At 58.2% G+C, this 18,466-nt stretch overlaps 1 protein-coding gene across 9 annotated transcripts in view; it reads right to left on the bottom strand.

The window, feature by feature from the left end:
* The window catches only part of TSNARE1 (t-SNARE domain containing 1), a 123,129-nt gene that overhangs the window by 80,286 nt on the left and 24,377 nt on the right, over window positions 1–18,466 (bottom strand). For 5 of the 9 annotated variants that reach the window (XM_057736188.1, XM_057736187.1, XM_057736184.1 and 2 more), the window contains exons 2-7: window positions 16,161–16,286; window positions 10,276–10,425; window positions 9,981–10,085; window positions 8,896–9,393; window positions 4,773–4,850; window positions 3,868–3,937 (exon numbers count right to left, since the gene is read on the bottom strand). In XM_057736188.1, coding sequence (XP_057592171.1) covers window positions 3,868–3,937; window positions 4,773–4,850; window positions 8,896–9,393; window positions 9,981–10,085; window positions 10,276–10,425; window positions 16,161–16,248 — 989 coding nt within the window. In that variant the 5' untranslated portion in view covers window positions 16,249–16,286. The remainder of the gene's footprint in view (window positions 1–3,867; window positions 3,938–4,772; window positions 4,851–8,895; window positions 9,394–9,980; window positions 10,086–10,275; window positions 10,426–16,160; window positions 16,287–18,466) is intronic. The other 4 variants (XM_057736191.1, XM_057736186.1, XM_057736185.1 and 1 more) reach the window with 2 other exon arrangements.

The raw sequence follows: 18,466 nt of genomic DNA on the forward strand, positions 1-18,466 counted from the left end.
TGAGGGGGCCTGAGCCCCCATCACCAGGAGGCCACGGGAAACAGCAAGGACACGTGTGGTCTGCCCCCTCGGGACTCACTCGCAGGGCCACGGGCTTTACAGAGCCCACCCTCCTCCTCGTCACACCTCCTACTCAGATAAGCAAACCCTATGAATCCCGAATGTCAATTAATTTGACAGCTGAGATGAAAAAGAAAAATTCCTTGAAAGACCAGAATTATCAAAACTGACTCAGGAATAAACAGAAAACCTAAATAGCTCTATACCTATTGAAGGAATTAAATTTGTTCTTAAAAACACTCCCACAAATACAGACGACGTCACCATCAAATATTCAAAGAAGTTAATATCAATACTATCCAGAGTCTTCCAGAAAACAAACAAGAAGGGCATTTACATTTTACGCGGCCAGCGTGACCCTGATGCCAAAACCTAAACAAAGACTCTAAAAGCAAAGAGCAGCAAAAGTCACGTAACAGAGCAGCAAAAATCCTCAGCAAAATATTAGACACTTGAATCCAACCATATACGAAAAGGATAACATATCGTCCAAGGAACGCAAGGTTGGTCTGACATCCAAAAATCAATTCATGTAATCCTCATATTAACAGAACAAATTTAAAAGGGAGAAAAGCATGTCAATAAACTATGCAGAAAAAGCATCCAACAAAATTCAACAAGAATTCACGATAAAACCTGTAAGAAAACTAGGAAAGAGAAGGGAACGCGATCAACTTGACAAAGAGCCTGTGAAGGCGAAGCAGTGCCCCGGCACCTCCAGCAGAGGTGGGCTCCTCCCAAGTGGGCAGCCGGCAGGGCCTACACTTCCAGGCCTGCCTACCACGCGGCACGTCACAGGTTTACGACCTTCTCACTGTAAAAGGACACGATTACAACACTGTAACGGGACAAAAGAGGTAAGCATCACGGAGACGTAAAGAGGTGAAAGAGTCTCTGCCACAGAAGACAGGGTCATCTACGTAGAAAAGTCCCAGGGAATGTGGACTCTGACAAGGGCAGGGGGCACAAACAATAAAAAGAATCAGCTGTGTTTCCAGGCACCAGTACCAGGAACAGGAAGTGAAATTTAAACAGTACCTTTTATAAGAGTATAAAAAATACGAAATCGTTACCATAAATTTAACAAAATACAGGCAAGACCAGTGCACTAAAACCTACAGGAATTGCTGGAAAAAAAAACAAAACACGTAAATGAGAACAAAGCTGACCATGTTCATGACCAGGAAGAGTCCGGATCCCTAGGACATCAGTTCTCCCTAAGTGGACCTGCAAAGAAAACCTGTGTAACCCCACAGCGTGATCCCAAAGAAAAGCAGAGCAGCTTTAAAAAAAGCAGAAATTGACAAGCTCACCCTCCAATCTATGTTGAAATACAAACAACCAGAAGCATCCAGAACAACTTCAAAACAGATGAGCAGGGCTGGAGGACACACACAGCGGACGTCACGACCCCACGAAGCCTCGGCGACTGAGACTGAGCAGCCCTGTTCTCAGGACAGAGGCCAGCGAAACAGAGTGACCCCAAACGCACCCACACCAGAGGTCAAGTAATTACTGAAAGAGGTGCCAAGGTAGTCAAAGGACAGCCCTTCCAACAAATGGCGCTGGAGCAAGGAGATAACCGTATTTAAGGACTAAGGACCACCAGCCGGGGCTCCCACCCACGCCACCTCTGTGCCCGGGGTTGGGGGGGCTCGGAGGCCAGACACACAGACGGCCCTCGAGCCCCAGCGCCCCCAGCCTGGCAAGTCTGCGGGAGGAGAGGCTACCAGGAGAGGAGGGGTCACATCGCATACAACGGGCAGCCAGGGGGATGACGGGCAGAGGCGGCCGTGGAGGGAGGGCTGGAGGCTCAGGTGCAGGAGCTGACCCCTGACCTGGAAGGTGAGGGGAACAGCAAGGAGGAGGCCTGGCCAGGCCGCACTGAGGAGGAGCAGACGGGGACCTGGCGCACGGCCGGACGCGGTCCAGCAGAGGTGAGGCCACGGGGCAGACTCCCTGCCCGGGGCTCCTGGCAGGCCCGCCCACTCACGCGGCTACTCTTGGCGAGGGGCCCGAACAGCGTCCTGGGCCAGCCTCGGAGCCTGCGCTGGGGGGCAGGACAGGATCAGCAAAGCCCACACCTGTCTCGTAGGAGACGAGAAAGGCAAGCTCGAGCCCGTGAGGCTCTCGTGAAGCCACGTCTATTCACGTTGAAAGACTGGCCTTTCCCCCGGTACCCGGTCCCGCCTCCTCCAGGAGTACTGAAATGTCTTTTTTTTAATACGATGGCAATAATGGATAGCAGTGAACCTTTTTTTTAATGTCCTTACTGGGCAAAATACAAAAGCTGGCAATTGTCAATGTGGAGAAAATACAGACTTGACAACCTATGCTGGTCTTAAGTCATTTAAAAATGCTAATGGTCCAGGAGGTGCAAGTTCCCCCACGCTGGGGGTCATGGAAGGCTCTGGAAGGCCAGCACAGGCAGGCTAGGCAGCCTGGTCAGGGGCCACACCACCTGGAGGAGGGGCAGGAGGCTGGGCTTCTGGTTGTGGGGGGGGGGGGGGGGGCGGGCAGGAAAGCACTAAGTCATGCACCTGGAAGCTGAGGCTGCAGGGGCAGGTGGGACCTGGAGAAGGGCCAGCTCCCCTCTCCAGACCCACGCCAGTGACGGCATCCTCCAGCCACCAGGCCAGGCAGCCCGGGAAACGCGCTCGAGGGCCAGGGCCCTGAAAAGGCCACCTGTCTGACCCCGGGGACCCCAGTCCAGGGGCCCAACCCGGAAACAGGCAGCCGCACAGAGACAGACCACACGTTCCTGCGAGCTGCTCCTCATGCTAAAGACGGACCAGCCCGAGAGCAGCCCCGAGTCTCAGCTCAACAACCACGCAGACCCAGCAGCACCGTCCGTGCCTCTGAAGGGCATGTTTTCAGCATGTGATGGGGGCACACACACCCCCAATCCTAAGTGTGAAAAGCGGGATCCAGAACGTTATTCACTGAAATGCGAGTCTGCACAACGCCGACGGGCCTGAGCCGAGGCTGGCAGGAAACACCGACACGTTCACAGCGCTTCCTCCGCCATTCTGCGCGTCCAAGTTCCCACAATGAGCATATGCTACTTTCTCAATTGGAAAACAATACATGTTACTTTTAAAAAGAAATGTAAAGAATAATTTAAAACAGAACCCCACATAAAACCTGCCAGGGGCCCTCTGTTGCCTCACTCTGGACCCCGAGCCTTGGCAGGGGTGGTCCCAGCCTGCTTGGGTGGATGGAGAGAAGGCTAGACAGGTGGGTGGGAGGACAAGTGGGTGGGTGGGTGCTGCTGGCCTGACTGTCTGTTGAGAGAGGTGCAGCTCTGGCCACACATCCAACCCCTCCCCCTCAGGGCCTCAGTCTTCCCCGGTAAAACAGGAACAACCTCACTGGCCCGCCTCCGTCCCGGGGACTGGCGGGATGCCGGGAGCTGAGGGCAGGGCTGAGCCCCGCCGCGGGAAGCCCAACCCTGCTGCCACCACAGCTGATTCCAAAGTGACAAGACTCATCAGGGCAGAAAACGCTCAACCCAGAGATGACGGACCCAGCCCTGGACGTGCGGCCAGAGCTCTGGGGTGTGGCAGACACGTGTGGGCAGAGTCAGTGAGGCAAAAAAGTGTGCAAGAGGTGCACGCCCACCACCTGAGTGCACACCTATGTGCAGGTGTGTCTATATGGGCACCACAGGCACACCTGTGTGCCCCTGTGGGGGTGCCACCCACACGTGGGCCCAGCCAGCTGTCGGGCTGGTAAGTGGATGGGCCGGTGTGAGAGCGGGTGCAGGGCACACCCGTGCACACCCACGTGCACTACACACACACTCACAGGCTGTCCCGTAGTTCCTGCACGTCACTCGGCGTCCCCAGGGACCGGAGGCTCTGCTCCAAGGAGGTCACTGCCGAGAGAAGGGGGCAGGAGTCAGGGGCAGCAGAGGCTCCGCCGGGGGTCCCCACACTCCAGGGTGTGCCCCACACCCTGCCTCTGCCCTGGGACATGGGTGCCAAAGCCAGGGAGCGACCCTGGGACCAAGGGACCGTGCACCTGCCGGCGCCAGGATGCCGAGGCCTCACAGCCCGGGCCGCCCCCGCAGCGCCACTCACACCCCCGGCATGGCCCCAGGGCAGCCCTCTCCCCAGCTGTCCTGGGACAGGGGCCCGGGCCCACGTGGGGTGCAGGGGCTCTTGGGAGCTGCCTGCAGGGGGCCTCGCCCTGGGTCTCGGAAGGGGCTTCTCTCCTCTCCCGGTCCGCGCTCTCTGACCTGGGAGAGCTCAGGGTTCAGGGCAAACACTAACCCCCGCCCACAAGGTACAGGGAGCCCTGCCTGCCCCGTGCCCATGTCCCCGTCTCCCGTGGGAGTTGAGAACAAGCCCTGTCCTCGTGGCGTGTGGCTCTCGCCCCGACCCCCTGCCTCGGCGAGCTGTGAGTGGGCGGGCCCTGCCAGTCGGAGGGAGGCTCTGACACGCTCCTCCCCGGGGGGCCCGTCTCGGTCACAGGCGTGTGATGGCGGAGGGAGGAGCGCGGCTGAGGGGGCACCTGCTGAGGACACAGCCCAGCCTGAGACCACAGCACTGGGCTCACACCCCCCCCCCCCCCCGCACTGTTCTGCGTCACCCAGGCCTGGGCCGCAGGGCACCCCAGTGGGCAAGGCCAGCACCCTGCTTCACCCCGACCTCCTGCAGTGCGCTCAGTGGCCCAGGTCGGGGCAGGGTGAGGCCAGGGCACTGACTCACCATTGGAGTTGATTCGGAAGATGTTGGCCGACATCTCCTGGCATAGCTCCTGGAGGTCACTTGGGTCCATCTGGGTGGCTGCAAGGAGACAGGAGGGGGCGGTCACACCTTCACTGTGAGGCCTGCAGGAGCCCACGGTCACCGCGCTTGGGCAGAGTCACTCCCTCCCAGCTCTGCCCCCTCAGGGTCCGGCAGAGCCTCAGAGATGGAACAGGAGCCGCAACGCTCAGTGGGGGACAAAGAGAAAGGCCAACAGGGCGGCTCCTCGGGCCAAGGCCCCCGCTGCTGGGCACACCCCAGGGCAGCAGCAGCCTCAGAAACCGGACACCAAAAGCCACATGACGACATCGCTAAGCACCGCAAGAGAGGAAAAATCGGTCAACCTGAATTCTATACCCAGTGGACATATATTGCAAAACTAGAGGCAAAGTAAAGATTGAGTCTCAGACAAAAGAAGCTGAGAGAAGCTCTTCCAGCCAGAGACGCAGGACAGGAAATGTCACAAGCAGCTCGGCAGAAGGATGCTGGGACCTGCTGGAGCAGCTGAAGGCTGCGCTGGGCAAGCGCACAGGCACACGAAGACACCTGGTCTCATCCCTAATCTACTGGGGTTAAGAGACAGGGACCACGAAAGCAGAATCAGGAACACCTGCATCAGGGACGATGTGTGTGAGCGCGCGGGGACAGGGCACACGCAGACGGGAGTCCTGTGAGGAGCTCACACGCCAGGTGGAGGCGAGGCTGCTCCGTGGGGGGGGCCGCGAACACTAAAGACGCTTGTTGCACACTCCGAGCAAAACGCCTCTAAAACAGGAACACCGGTAAGACAACAGGGGAGGTGACAGAACACCCCACTGCACTCGGGACTCCAAAGAGGAGGAGGAGGGGAAAAGAACACAGGAAGCAAAGGAAGCAAATATCAAAGTGGCAGATCTACCCCAACCATACAGGTCTTCACACGGGAGAGAACCGATGTAAAGCCGGGTCACGCACCACGGCCCACGCGTGGCCAGTGGCCGCCACGCTGGGGTGTGGGTTCAGAACAGCTTCAGGACGTCACCAGGAGTTCAGGGTGAACGGCTGCCACCACTCAACCCACAGCAGAGATGTCAGAGGAGTCAGAAGCAAAGCAAACTCAACGTCACACCAAACACAAGAAACCCAGTCACGTGTAAAATCAGATACAGCTCACAAAGTAAAGGACTGGAAAATGTATCAACGTAGCGGTAATCGTGAGACAGCTCGAGTGGCCACACTGACATCAGACAGAGTAGAATTCAGGACAATGGGTCCAACCAGGGACCAAAAGGACACGGTCACGACGACACCAGGGACAGCTGATGAAGACGACGAATGACCCTAAATACGCTTCTCGTCTCACTGGTTGAAAATACAAGAAGCCGGAGCTGGCAGAACTGAGACTCACCAACACCCCGCTCTCAGGAGTCCCCAGAACGAGCAGACAGAAGATCAGCTACTCACCGATGCTCTCCAGCAACCCAACCAGAACGACACTCCAGGACGCGCCACCCACAGCAGCCGAACGCACTTCCTCATCGGACGCACGAGGAATTCGCAGAGGACGCGGATAGCTCGGACCACAAAGCAAGTCCCGATGTGTTATAACAGCTAAGATCACACACAGTATATCCTCTGACCACAGCAGGACTAGGAATCAGTAACACCAAGAGACCTGGAAACAGACGATTATTTGAAAAACAACACACTTCCAAACGACCATGAGCAGAAGAAAAAAATCACAAAGGAAATCCGAAAACATTTTTAACTGAATGAAAACATAATATACACAAATATGTGTAAGTAAAGCAATGCACTGAGGATAATTTACAGCAATAAATACTTACATCAGAAAAGGAAAAAGTCCCAAGTCAATGATCTGACAGAAACAAATTAACCCCAAAGTAGGAAGGAAATAATGGAGGTCCTCAGAAATCAATTAAATCGATGTGAGTAAATAGAGAAAATTGATGAAATCAAAGTCTGGCTCTTTGGAACAATCCATAAAATTGACAGACGTGCAGCCAGCCTGGTTGAGAACAAAACGGAGAAGAAACAAAGGAACATCATCGGGAAGGAAGGAGGAGCTCTCACTACCGGCCCTACAGGCACTCAGACCGCACGAAGGGAGCTCCAGGCACGACGCGCGCCAGCAACTCTGACAACTTGGATAAAACAGGCAGGGCCCTCGGAAGACACAAAACCGCGAAGCTCACTCAAGAAGAGCCGCAGAGCGGGTAGCACAGACCATTAAAGAGCCTGTGCGTGACAATCTTCCCACAGAGAAAAGATGCCGTCTCGGATGGTGGCCACACGCTTCAGGGAAGAATCACACCAACTCTACGGAAACCCTTTCAGAAAAGAGGAGGAAATGATTCCCTACTCAATTCAAGACTGACCTTACGCTCTCTGTAATCAGACAGTGTGCGCCGCACAGGCAGAGACACAGACTGACAGAAACATGGCAACAGAAGTGCCCGGGTCATCTGGTGTCCAGCCAACAGTGCGACAACTGGATAGCTACGCAACCTCGACCCCAAATCCGCCACGCTCAAAAGTTAATTCAACGCGGACCACAGGTTCACCATACCGGTGTTCTGGCAGGTCCCTCTTCTCCAGAATCAAGAGTGAGCAGATGCCACGACAGGCCAGCAGCCCGGCAGGAGGTGGACGCGAATGTGAGCAGACGTTGCACCAAAGAAGATGGACGAACGGACAGAGCGCACGGGACAAGCCCCTGGTGCAGAGAGCAGACTGAAACCGCAGCGAGGCCCCTCACCCGCCAGCTCTGAGTGGCCGAAACCAGCATGACCGCCAGCAAGGACACCGAGCAGAGGACTTCTCACAGCTGTCCTGGGGCCTGAAAGTGCACAACCGCTGTAGCTGACAGTTCGGCAGTTTCTCACAAAGTTAAACTTATGCTCACACAGGACTCGCAATTCGACTCTCAGGTATTTATCCAAACCCCCCAAGAAAGACAGGACGTGTGTCCACACAGACGTTCGCACGCCCTTACTCTACCAAAAGCCACAAGGAGGAGCCCACCCACCACGTGGACGGGAAGCAAACTGTGGAGCGTCCCCTGCTGAGCAGCAGCAGGATGAGCCACTGACACACCCAACACCCACGGCCGGTCCTCGAACATGTTAGGACAGGGAAGGAAGCCGGAGCCGAAGGAGGGCAGCCCGCAGACCTCACACAGGCTCGGAGTGAGAGCAGATCTAGGCCGGCACCGGAGGGGAGCAGGGACCACCCACGGCAGCCGCGGCTCTAGGCCAGCCCAGCCCCAGGGCAGCACGGAGATGTGACACCCGTGCAGCGGGGACAGGGAGCCCTCACCCTCCTCCGGCTCCACGGCTGCCGACACGGTGGCCTCACACAGAAGTTCTGCGGCCCGTGTGCTGCCCTGTCCACGTGACGTACCACCCCAGCGCTCTCTGGGCCTCAGACAGCAGGCCTGCGCTGACTCGGTTGCCCCCCCCCGACCCGCTGTGCCCGACTGGAGCCTTCGTGGAGAAGGCAGGCCCCGCGGAGCAAGGCTCCCCTGGAGAGCCCGGGAAGGGCTCTGCCTGGGAGGCTGGAGGTAGCCAGGGGCGACCAGGCCTCGGGTCCCCACCCGCCCATCCTGACCCTGCAGGGCCGGCCCAGCCCGGGCCCACGCTTCTTCTGGAGGCTGAACCAGAAACAGAGCGGGAAGAGCCAGCGCGTCCGGGATGGAGCAGGGCAAGCACTGCCCCGGAGACCCTGCGTTTCAGCTGCACGTGTGATGCTGCCAGGAGAAGCTGTCTTTCTCACTGCAGGTCACGGCCCAAAGGCTGGAACTAGATGCCCTGGAGAAGAGAGCGCGTCTTGTCTGTGCCCGGCTCCGCTCTGCGATGGGGGAGGGAGGGGACGATCCCCACCGAGGAGGAAGCCAGGCCCCCTGAACGCCTGGGGTTTAGATGCTGTCGCGGGCATGACGGCCACCTGGGCAAGCGTGTGAGTGACAGAGCAGAGGCTGAAGGGCAGGAAGGATCCAGAGATCGTGGAGGGAGGAATGGGGGGAGGGGAAGAGGCCTTCAGTGGCTACGAGCTTCCTGCTGGCAGAGCTGGGCGAGGAACTCACCTCTGGGCGGCTCGGGGCCGAGGCCCTCAGAGGGCAGGGCCTGGCAGGAGAAGGTCTTGGCCACGACCTGCTCCACAGGCGTGAGAGCCAGGGCCTGGGGCTTGGCAGGGCCAGGGCCAGGGGCTGCCCTGCGCAGGTCACCCAGCTTGCGCCGCACGACCGCACGCAGGTCCCGCCACTTGTGCTTGAGGTCCACGACGTCGCGGCGGCAGTAGCCCAGCGCATTCACGGCCTGTAGGATGCGGCTCCACACGCGGTACCTGCGGGCAGGCTCGGCCCTCCGCAGCCCAGCGCCAAACAGCAGCTGGTGGTGCTTGCTGACCTTGGCCACCAGCACCTCTGTCTCCTGCAGGCAGAAGTTGGGCTTCCTCTTCCTGGCCCGGGTGGCGCTGGGCCCTGCCACCCGGCCATGGGCCCCTGCAGCCAAGTCCTTCCTCAGGCTGGCAGGCGGCAAGCTGGGCTCCAGTGTCCCGCCGCCGTTGGTGGCAACCCCTGGCCCTGGAAAGGCACCAAAAGGCGGGTGTTTAAGGCCCCGGCCAGTGGCGTGGCAGCTGTGGTGGTGGCTCCTGGGGCGCCTCCTCTTCTGATTCAGGACACTGCCACTGGCTCCCGCCCACTGCCCCTGCCCTGCTGGGTGTCCGGAGGCCTGGGTCCGAGTCCTGGCCCTGCCACTGCCTGGCTGGGCGCCACGCGGCAAGGGACCTCACTTCCAGGTCACAGTGCCCATCTACTTCCAAAAAGGGCGACCCCGGCCCTACCTGCCTCCAGCAGCTGACACCAGGAGCAAAGGAGTGAGAAGCCCGGGGCGGCTGTCTCCTGTCCGCAGGGAGAAGGCCCTCTGGGGCCAGGGCCAGCCTAAGGATACCACTCCCCACTGACATGCCAGACGCCCTGACCAAGGACCCCTCAGGGCGACGCTGTCCCCAGCCTTCCTGCCCCGCGGCGAGTCCTGGCCGTGGCTTCCCCTCCCATGCAGCATCCTCTGAAAGCACACACCGAGGACGCGACGCTCCCCCGCCAGCCCCCTGCGAGCAGGATGCAGGCTCTGGGGCCAAGGGGCCACGGGACCTGGTCTAGTCCCTCACTCTCTTTGCCGCAGGGTCGGCCTCGTCCCTGGGGCCCACAAGGCCCAGACAGCCTGGCAACATCCCTCCTGCCTCTGGTCCAGCCCCGCCACGCCATCGGCTGTCCTTGGGGAAGGGAAGGGCTGTGAGGGTGAGGGCGGAGACTGGCTGGGCCCCCTACTCCAGCTCGCCCAGCTCCCCCAGCCGGAGCCCCTGGACATCCATGCCCTGCCCACTGACCCTCCCTCCTGAGCACTCAGCATCTCTGGGTGGCCTTCCCTGGGACCCCCCAGATCCAGCATCCCAGCGGAAGTACCTCGCTTCCTGGCCCTCAGGCCTCTGGGCGTGCCAGCCGGCCCCAGATCACCTTCCCCGTCCTTGCCCACACAGGGGTCTTGCAGGTTGCTCTCTGGAGACGCGCAGGGGAAATGGCGGATTCCGTACTCGGTCCAACACTTAGCGCACTCTATAGACAGCAAGGGACAGTCTCGGTTACGCCCCGCCTGCCCGCAGAGAAGCTCAGGGCGCCACTGGTGGAGCAATGCTCTCACACAGGACAGCAGGTGCACCAGGCCCTCCAAGCATCCACGCCAAGAGCTCTAGTCACTCAGACCCACCTCCTCCAGTAAGCCCTCCCTGACTGCCACACCCTCCAGAACGCCCCCTTTTGCTCAAAGACAGCAGTAAGTTCAGAACTTTAGATTTTCCAAATCTTTCTCCACACCCAGGCTCTTCTAAAAGGTAATTCCAAAGCAGTACAAAACTCCTTAGAGAAGAGTCTCAGGTGTGGCCCACAGGCGAGGCCAGGCTTTTGACAACTGTTACCTGTGTGCCACAAATAATGTGCAAAAACGGAGGATAAGGCCTTGGGAACGTTCGTGGCCATGTGAAATCACCACGACACGAGCACGGGACCATGCTGTCGTACCCTATAAAAACTTTGCTTGCGGTGTATCGGAAGTGAAAATAGAAACAAAACGAGTTCCCCTGACACTCAACCGCCGAGCTGAGGCGCACCTGCGGGGCCCCAGAGAGGACCGTTTCCTCTTTGATCATTTCATTTATTCAGAAACACTTCCTGGACAGGCCTGCCAGAATCCCGGAGCCCTGAGACACATGTGGGGAAGACATTGGGAGATCTCCGGAACCAAGCTGCCTTCTGTCTGCGGCACCCTGGGGTCCACAGAGGTGGTGGTGCCAGGCTGAGGCCACACACCGGAGCCCGTGCACCGCGCACAGACCCTGCTCTGCCCCCTTCCAGAAGCCTGCTCTGAGCAGACATCTGAGCACTTGCACAGCCTAGCAAAGCCCCAGGGACTGACGGTCCCAGCCCGTCTCAGCACAGCGCTCCTGCAGCACCAGCTCCTTCGCAGAAAAGGCCTCCACATCGGGGTGTCTGCGGGTCTGAGGGTCCAGGACAGGCCCATGTCACAGGAGGGCAGGGCCTGACCTCCCCTCGTCCCCAGCGGCTTCCTGGGGAGCCTCCAGGCAGGGCCTCCTCCTCAGGCACCCACCCAGGCTCCCCTGCAGGCAGACACTCCCCAGGATGGGAACCCTGGCCCCGGGACCACTGCCCAGACAGCACTGTGTAAGGAGGGGGTGCAGCCACCCAGGTCCCTAGCGATGGGGTCACCTTCTGCTTCATGGGGAGCAGGGAGACCGTAGGCCTGGTTGGCAACCCAGGTGCCACCCGATGCCCTGCCACACGGGCATCCAGTCACCAGAAGTCCAGACCCTGCCCACCTCCCCCTGGTTGCTCCACAAGGTCTCCAGACACCCATGGAGGGGCCCGTCTGGTCTGCCCTCTGGAATCACGTGAGCCTTGAACTTTGAGTGTAAATGCAGATGATTATAAAGAAAACAATGAAGGTCATTTGTACCTGCGCATCACGAGGTGCACACGGCCCACACTCAGGTGAAGTCTCATGCAACTAGAAGCTCGTGGACGGGGCTTCCCTGTTTCATTCACCACGTCTGTCTGTCATCCCAGCGGGACGTGGACAGGTGGTCCGGCACTCTCCAACAGCTGATTTCCATGATGGCCTCGCCTCCCATCCTGGACCGCGGCTCTCTCCTCTGTCTCCCTGAGCTGGGGAGTGGTGGCATTTCTGAGCTCTGTCTCCTATTCCCGTGCAGTGAACATCTCTGCCTGTACCTCTATTTCCTAACAGAGAAGAGGCATGGCCGGGGTCTGGAGGCAGGGAGCAGCGTGCCCTCCCCTCCAAGCAAGCCCGCCCCACTGCAGCCTGGCCATGAGAGAATGGCCAAGCTCACCTCCATCTCTCCAGGTACCAGTGAGGCGGAGTACCTTCTCACACACTGTGAGCCATCCCCATCTCTGCACAGCTTGGGCCCATCTCGATAAAGATTTGAGGAAGGGGAGGGCCCCTTCTATTTACGTGAGCTCTGTGTGTGTTAGTAATGGCCCACTTGGCTTCTGGCTGCATTTGTGATGGGATTTTACGATAAGAGCCCACCCTGAGCTGTGCATAATTAACTTTAGGGTCCCCAAGTAACCAGTAACACGCAGTGCCTGGCACACAGCAGGTACCAGCGCTGGCAGCTGCTCCCACACCTGGGGTCTCCGCGGGCCCCACCATCCTGGCTGGGAGGCCCAGCCCCGCCTCCCTGGGAGCCTTTCCGGTCACCCCCAGACTCACACCCAGCTCCCCAGAAGCAGCCCCGGTCTCAACAGCTGGCAACGAACCAGAATGATTTAGATCCTTTTCTGACAAAAATGCAATTAACTCAGAAATCATTTTTAAAAGACAACTACAAAGAAACATGTCCGTCTGGAAATGAGGAACTACAATTCTAAATAAATCCTGGGTCAAGGAACTCATAACGGAAATAAAATATTTACAACTGAACATTAATTAAAAATACTACATATTTTTAAATGTGTGGGATTCAACGAAAACAGTCATTATTTGGACATTTACAATCTCAAATGCTTTCATTAGAAAAGAATAAAAACTGAATATGAATGAGGTAAATATCCAGCTTAGGAGTTAGAAAAATAGAACAGCATCAACTCAAAGAAAGAAGGAGGAAAATAGTAAAAATATGGGCAGAAATCCATCAGATTTTACAACTAGCCTGTAACAGAGATCAAGGAATTGCAGTCGACCCCCTGGAGAGGCTCACACAACTGCCACGTGCCTGCCAGTGCTGCTCACAAAAGAAGACAACGGAGGCACAAATAAACAGCATCGGGGATTAAAAAGGGATGCGACCCACGGACCGCAGGCGCTAGTAAAACGGCAGGAACACAGCCTCCCCGTGCAACCTCGCCCAGTTTCCACCACGACCAGAGGGAAGCCCAGCCTGATCCGTTTTCAGGCGGCTGGGGCACAGCTGGAACGCGGCAGAGCAGGGGGTCAGAACCACAGCGGCTGCCCTCAGAGCCGTGCCCTGGACCACACAACAAAGCTGCCCAGGTCCCCCGGGACAACAACATGCTATCACGTACAAGGTTATTTCAATCACTTTGAACATTTAGATGAAGCAGACACACGCCCAGAAAAACACAACAAACTGACCCAAGAAGAAGCAGACAGCCTGGGCAGCTCTCACAGATGGAGCGAGCAGCAGGCAGTCCAAAGCAGTCCACAAAGAAAACTCCAGGCCTCGGTGGCAGTTTTACACCAAAATCCCAGACACCTGTGAGGAGCACCGAGTCCTATTCTTCCCAAAACGCACACAGAACATAATCACCATTTCTACGTAACCTTGAACGAGAGCTCCCAGCCGGCTCCAGGTGGCGGGAAAAGTAAGTAAATGATAAAAGCATTGAGATGGAAGAGGAAAATACTGTTGTTATTCATAAATGGCACTGTCTACACAGAAAACCCAAGATTCTACAAGTTATTATAATTCATCAAAAGACTTTAGCAAAACGGCAGGACATAAGGTCATTGGACAAAAAACTCAATTACACCCCACAGGGAACACCTGGCTTCTTCAAGAAATAAAATTTAGGGGGAAAAAAAGAAAAAAGAAAAACCGAAAGACGACCATCCAAAGACCTGAAAAGACTTAAAAGGCGCACCGTCGACGCGACGCTTGGCTCTCATCCGGGTCCCCACGGGCCCCGTGTGTCCGCAGTGCTCCCAGGCCCCGCGGGTGGGGAGGAAGCCACAGCTGCACCGGTGCGACACCCGCTCACGGAAGGGAGACGCTCCCTGAAATACTCACACAGGACACGTGCTGACGCCTGGGGCTTCCCTGTAAACACCCTGCGGGGGGGGGGGGGTCAGGAGCGCGCAGGTGAGGCTGGAACACCTGCAGGGGATGCCCCCCCCCACCCCGACGCCCAGCAGAGGGCACTGGGGTCATGACATCACCGCGTCTAGTTTTGTTTGAAATTTCCCACATTTAGAAAGTTAAAATATAAGATGTAAAAAATAAATAAAACCGCTGGACGTTCCTTCCTGAAACAACCAGTCATGTGTGCGTGCACCAGCAACAAAGACTTGGAACGTGTAACACGTTCCGTTTATAACGGTACCATTTATAGAAGAGGCAAAAAACATGCTTTCATTTTGTCAAAATAAATTTCACGAAAGATACGTAAGATCCTTATGGAGAAAATTATACGCCTTTATTGAAAGACATTAAAGGCCCAATAAACAGAAAGACCTACACCTTCATGGGTGGGAAGACTGGTGATGACAGAGTCCGGTGCTCACACGCCACCACAGCGGATGCAAAGCAACCCCAGTCCAAGGCTGAGGCGGAGATTCTGACATCCACTCAGCACAAAAGGCCAAAATGCCCACCACATTTCTAAGGAAAAACAAGTAGAGCAACTTGCCCTAAAAAATATCAAAAGTTACAACAACCCTATGAAAATTAGGGTGGAACTTTGCACAGGAATAGAAACATGGACCAAGAGCACCTGTATGGAAACTGACACAAAGCTGGCACTGCAGGTCTGCCGAAAGGGACTGAATTTCCAACCCAGGGCCCGGAGACGTCTGTTACACACGCAGAAAAGTGGTATTACACGCCTCCCTGCCCTCCCCACCTCTCACCATAAACAAAAATCAATTCCAGGGGACTGAAAGACTTAAATATGAAAAACAAATTATATATGCTTTAGGGGAAGTAAAGGGAAACTCATTATCATCTTATGGTAGCATTTATTACACAGGAAAACGCACACCCTGACGGCGATGACTGATAAACTCAGCTGCGTCCTGATTAGGAACCTGCTCCCAGCAGCAGCAGCACAACGGAAAGCCAGCACCGTGGACAAGGGTCTCACCTCCAGCACAGACACAGACAGCGTGCACATCGACAAGAACAAGACAAACTCGAGGGGAAAACACACAGGAAGAGTTAACCGGAGCGACCCAGGTGCCCAATGGTCTCAGGAAAAACCGGTCAATTCCATTATTACCAGAGAAATGTGAATCAAAACCAGAAGACACCATTCCACACTCACAGATGGGCAAATGGTCGAGGCTGCCGCCCTGTGGTACCAGTGGATGGGGAGCAGGAGCAGACTCGCAAGGTCTGTTTGAGGATATGACGCATGGCAGCTAAACCACGAGAAAGAGCCACAAAGCTGTAACCCGCACCCCAGGGGCGGAGGGAAGGCAATGGGATGCAGGGGAGGTGACCTGGGAGTTTGCGTCACCAAGCCTTAAACCATCACATCTAAAGTCCAAGCTCACATGCACTCACCCGCTCGCTCACGTTCGCCGAGCTCACACCTGCCTGGCATCCCCAAGGACACGCAGCCACAGGTCCTGCCAAAAGCCCCCTCTGCACGGGAAGGGAGCTGCAGAGCTGGCCTGCAGGGTCAGGGCTCGGCACCCAGAAACCTAGAAGCAGATCCCGCCGTGTGTGGCCCCGGACGCCGTCCGCCACCCCACAGGCCTCGGATCCCCCGCTGCGCACCGCACACTGACACCTGCTCCACACTCTCGCCCACTCGGCCATCCGCCAAGCTCCCCAGACCCCCGCAGAATGACCGCACACACCCAGGTCCGCCCCCACGGCAGGGCAGCCTCTCCAACTATGCTCTCTCCTGGTGCCGACTCAGCCCAACACCAACAGCCCTGTCCCAGCCTGGGGCCAGCGGCACCCCTGGTCGCGGGTCACAGGCAGCACCGGTCAGAAGGACAGAATCCATGTACGGCCACCAACACAGCACAGTGGAGCCCCGCCCACACTGCCGGCCGCTGTCCTTACCTAGAGGCTGATAGCCTTGTCTGGAGGGCCCCCCAAAGGGACCGCGGCTCCCCAGGCCGCCGCCGCCAGCGATGGAGCCGTAGGACATCTTCTCACAGGAGGCTGGGCCGCCACCGTCCTGCAGAGCTGGGGCGGGGAGGGAGGAGAGAGGGGTTAGCGCTGGGACCCAGGGTGCACTCCAGCCCCGCCCACCCGCCCAGGAGCCTGACTCCACTGCGTCCTCACCTTGCAAGCCAACAATAATGTCTAAATGTTGAAAAGAAATAAAAAAAAATCAAGCAGTAGCAACATGAGTGCGTTATTCAGAGCAAAGCCTCTACCAGAAGAGGGAATTCCCTGGCAATCCAGTGGTTAGGACTCTGCGCTCTCACTGCAGAGGGCCCAGGTTCAGTCCCTGGTTGGGGAACTAAGATTCCGCAAGCTGTGTGGTGCGGACAAATAAATAATAAATAAAAATCCCTTTAAAAAAAAAGATCTACTAGAAGAATCCAAAGCAGCTGACTCAGGACAAGAAGGAAGGCGGCTTGAGATGACTTTTCTCTGAATTAACCATGGAGCATTCCTTCACTCTCTAAACTTCATGCGTGGATAATTTTAAAATACTAAAGCTTAACTTGCAAAATTCCAATGAAATCATCATCCAGAAAGATCAGTGTGAAAACAGAGCTGTGGGCTGCAGGGGTGTCTGCCCTGAGCAAACAAGATCCAGGTGGGGACCCAGCCTCTCCTCGAACCTCTGGAAGGCCGCCCCAGCCTGGTCCTGCACGGCCATGTGGACCCCAGGCAGGCGCAGGGACACAGAAGGACTCGGCCCCGTTCCACAGGTGCACCAGGCACTGTGTCCAACGTGCACAAGGGGGCCTGGCCCTGGCCTCGGGACCTGAGCATCAAGTGCGCAACGAGGGCTCCGCAGGCGCTCTCAGAGACCCTGGAGCACAGCAGAGCCCCAGACCAGCGGGTCCCCAGGGGCAGCAGCTCAGGGGGGACCCGGGCTGGGAGCAGGGCGCAGCTGGCCCAGCTGCCGAGCCACAACTGCAAGGGGGGGCGGGACAGCCCTGGGAAGACGGGCGGGAAGGCAGGCATCGAGCAGCCCCGTGGCCACCTGGAGAGCTGGCAGCCGCTGCGGGCTGCACTGGGGCCCCTCCAGCCCAGGGGCCCACCACACGCCAGGCCACAGGCAGGCAGCTGGAAAGGACTGCGGGGCCCAGTCAACCGCACCTGTTGCTTGAGGGCTGCCCCCGATGTCCAGGCAGGTGAGGGGTCACGGCACCTCTGGTCTGAGAAGGCGGGAAAGACCCCCAGCCTGCTACCTCACCTAAACCTGAGGTCTCACGGGGCCTCCGGGAGAAGGAGGCCCTCCCACCGCTGGGGCCACAGAGACTCGGCCCGGCCGGAGGATGCCGGGCTGGGAACACGAGCCTGTCTCCTCTGCCCGCTGCTTGCTGCCCACCCGGCAGGGCTCGGGGCCTCAAGGCCCTGGGGACCCGAAGCCCAGCAGGCCCTTCCCCGCTGGCTCACCCCCAGGCTCCCCACGTGCCCGGTGAACAGGGCGCACCCTCGGCTTCCTCCCCGCTGCTCCCCGCATCCCCCCACAGCCAGCTCACGCCCCGACTTCTCCACCGATCTGTCCCCCCAGCGAGGGCAGGCGGCTGCAGCAAGGAGGCACACGAGGCGGGAGGGAGCTGCGGGCAGCCCAGTGGGCGGAAGCTGCGGCAGGGCCAGGCCGGGGGGCCGGGCAGAGGCTGCTGGGCTGTGGTGCCCGAGAGCAGCCACAGGCTGCCTCAGAACTGCCGGGCAGAGGCCAAGGGAGCAATGCCCTCTTCCCAGCAGGCCTCCCACCAAGCAGCTTCCGCGACCGCCCACCAGGGCTGCCAGCCTCCTCCGGCCTCATGCCCCCGGCTTACGTTGGCGCCGGGCTGTGCCCTGGACATCAGCCCCCCCCCAGCAACCTGAAGGGAGCCGTCTGTCCTCGGACTGCCCAGATCCTGTCCCCTGGGCACCAGAGGAAGTGGGGGTGCCAGGGAACACCCCAGCAACACAGCCCTGCCCGCAGGACAAAGCCCCCAGGCCCAGGAGGAGGGAAACAGCTGGCTAGCAGGACGCCAGGGGACGCCGGGCCGGAGGGAGTGCCCAGACACGGCTCAGGCTGGGGGCCAACGACCTGGACTCCAGGGCCAGCGCTGAGGCTGTGGGAGGGCCAGCTCTGCCCCAGAAGGGCTCCCATGCGGAATGCGACCTCTGCCTGCAGCTCTCTCCTGCCAGCCTGGGGCTCTCAGAGGCCAGGGGCCCCCAAGGCCAGGCCAACC

Source organism: Hippopotamus amphibius, chromosome 5, assembly GCF_030028045.1.
Source record: "Hippopotamus amphibius kiboko isolate mHipAmp2 chromosome 5, mHipAmp2.hap2, whole genome shotgun sequence".
In the NCBI taxonomy this organism is placed as follows: Eukaryota; Metazoa; Chordata; class Mammalia; order Artiodactyla; family Hippopotamidae; genus Hippopotamus; species Hippopotamus amphibius.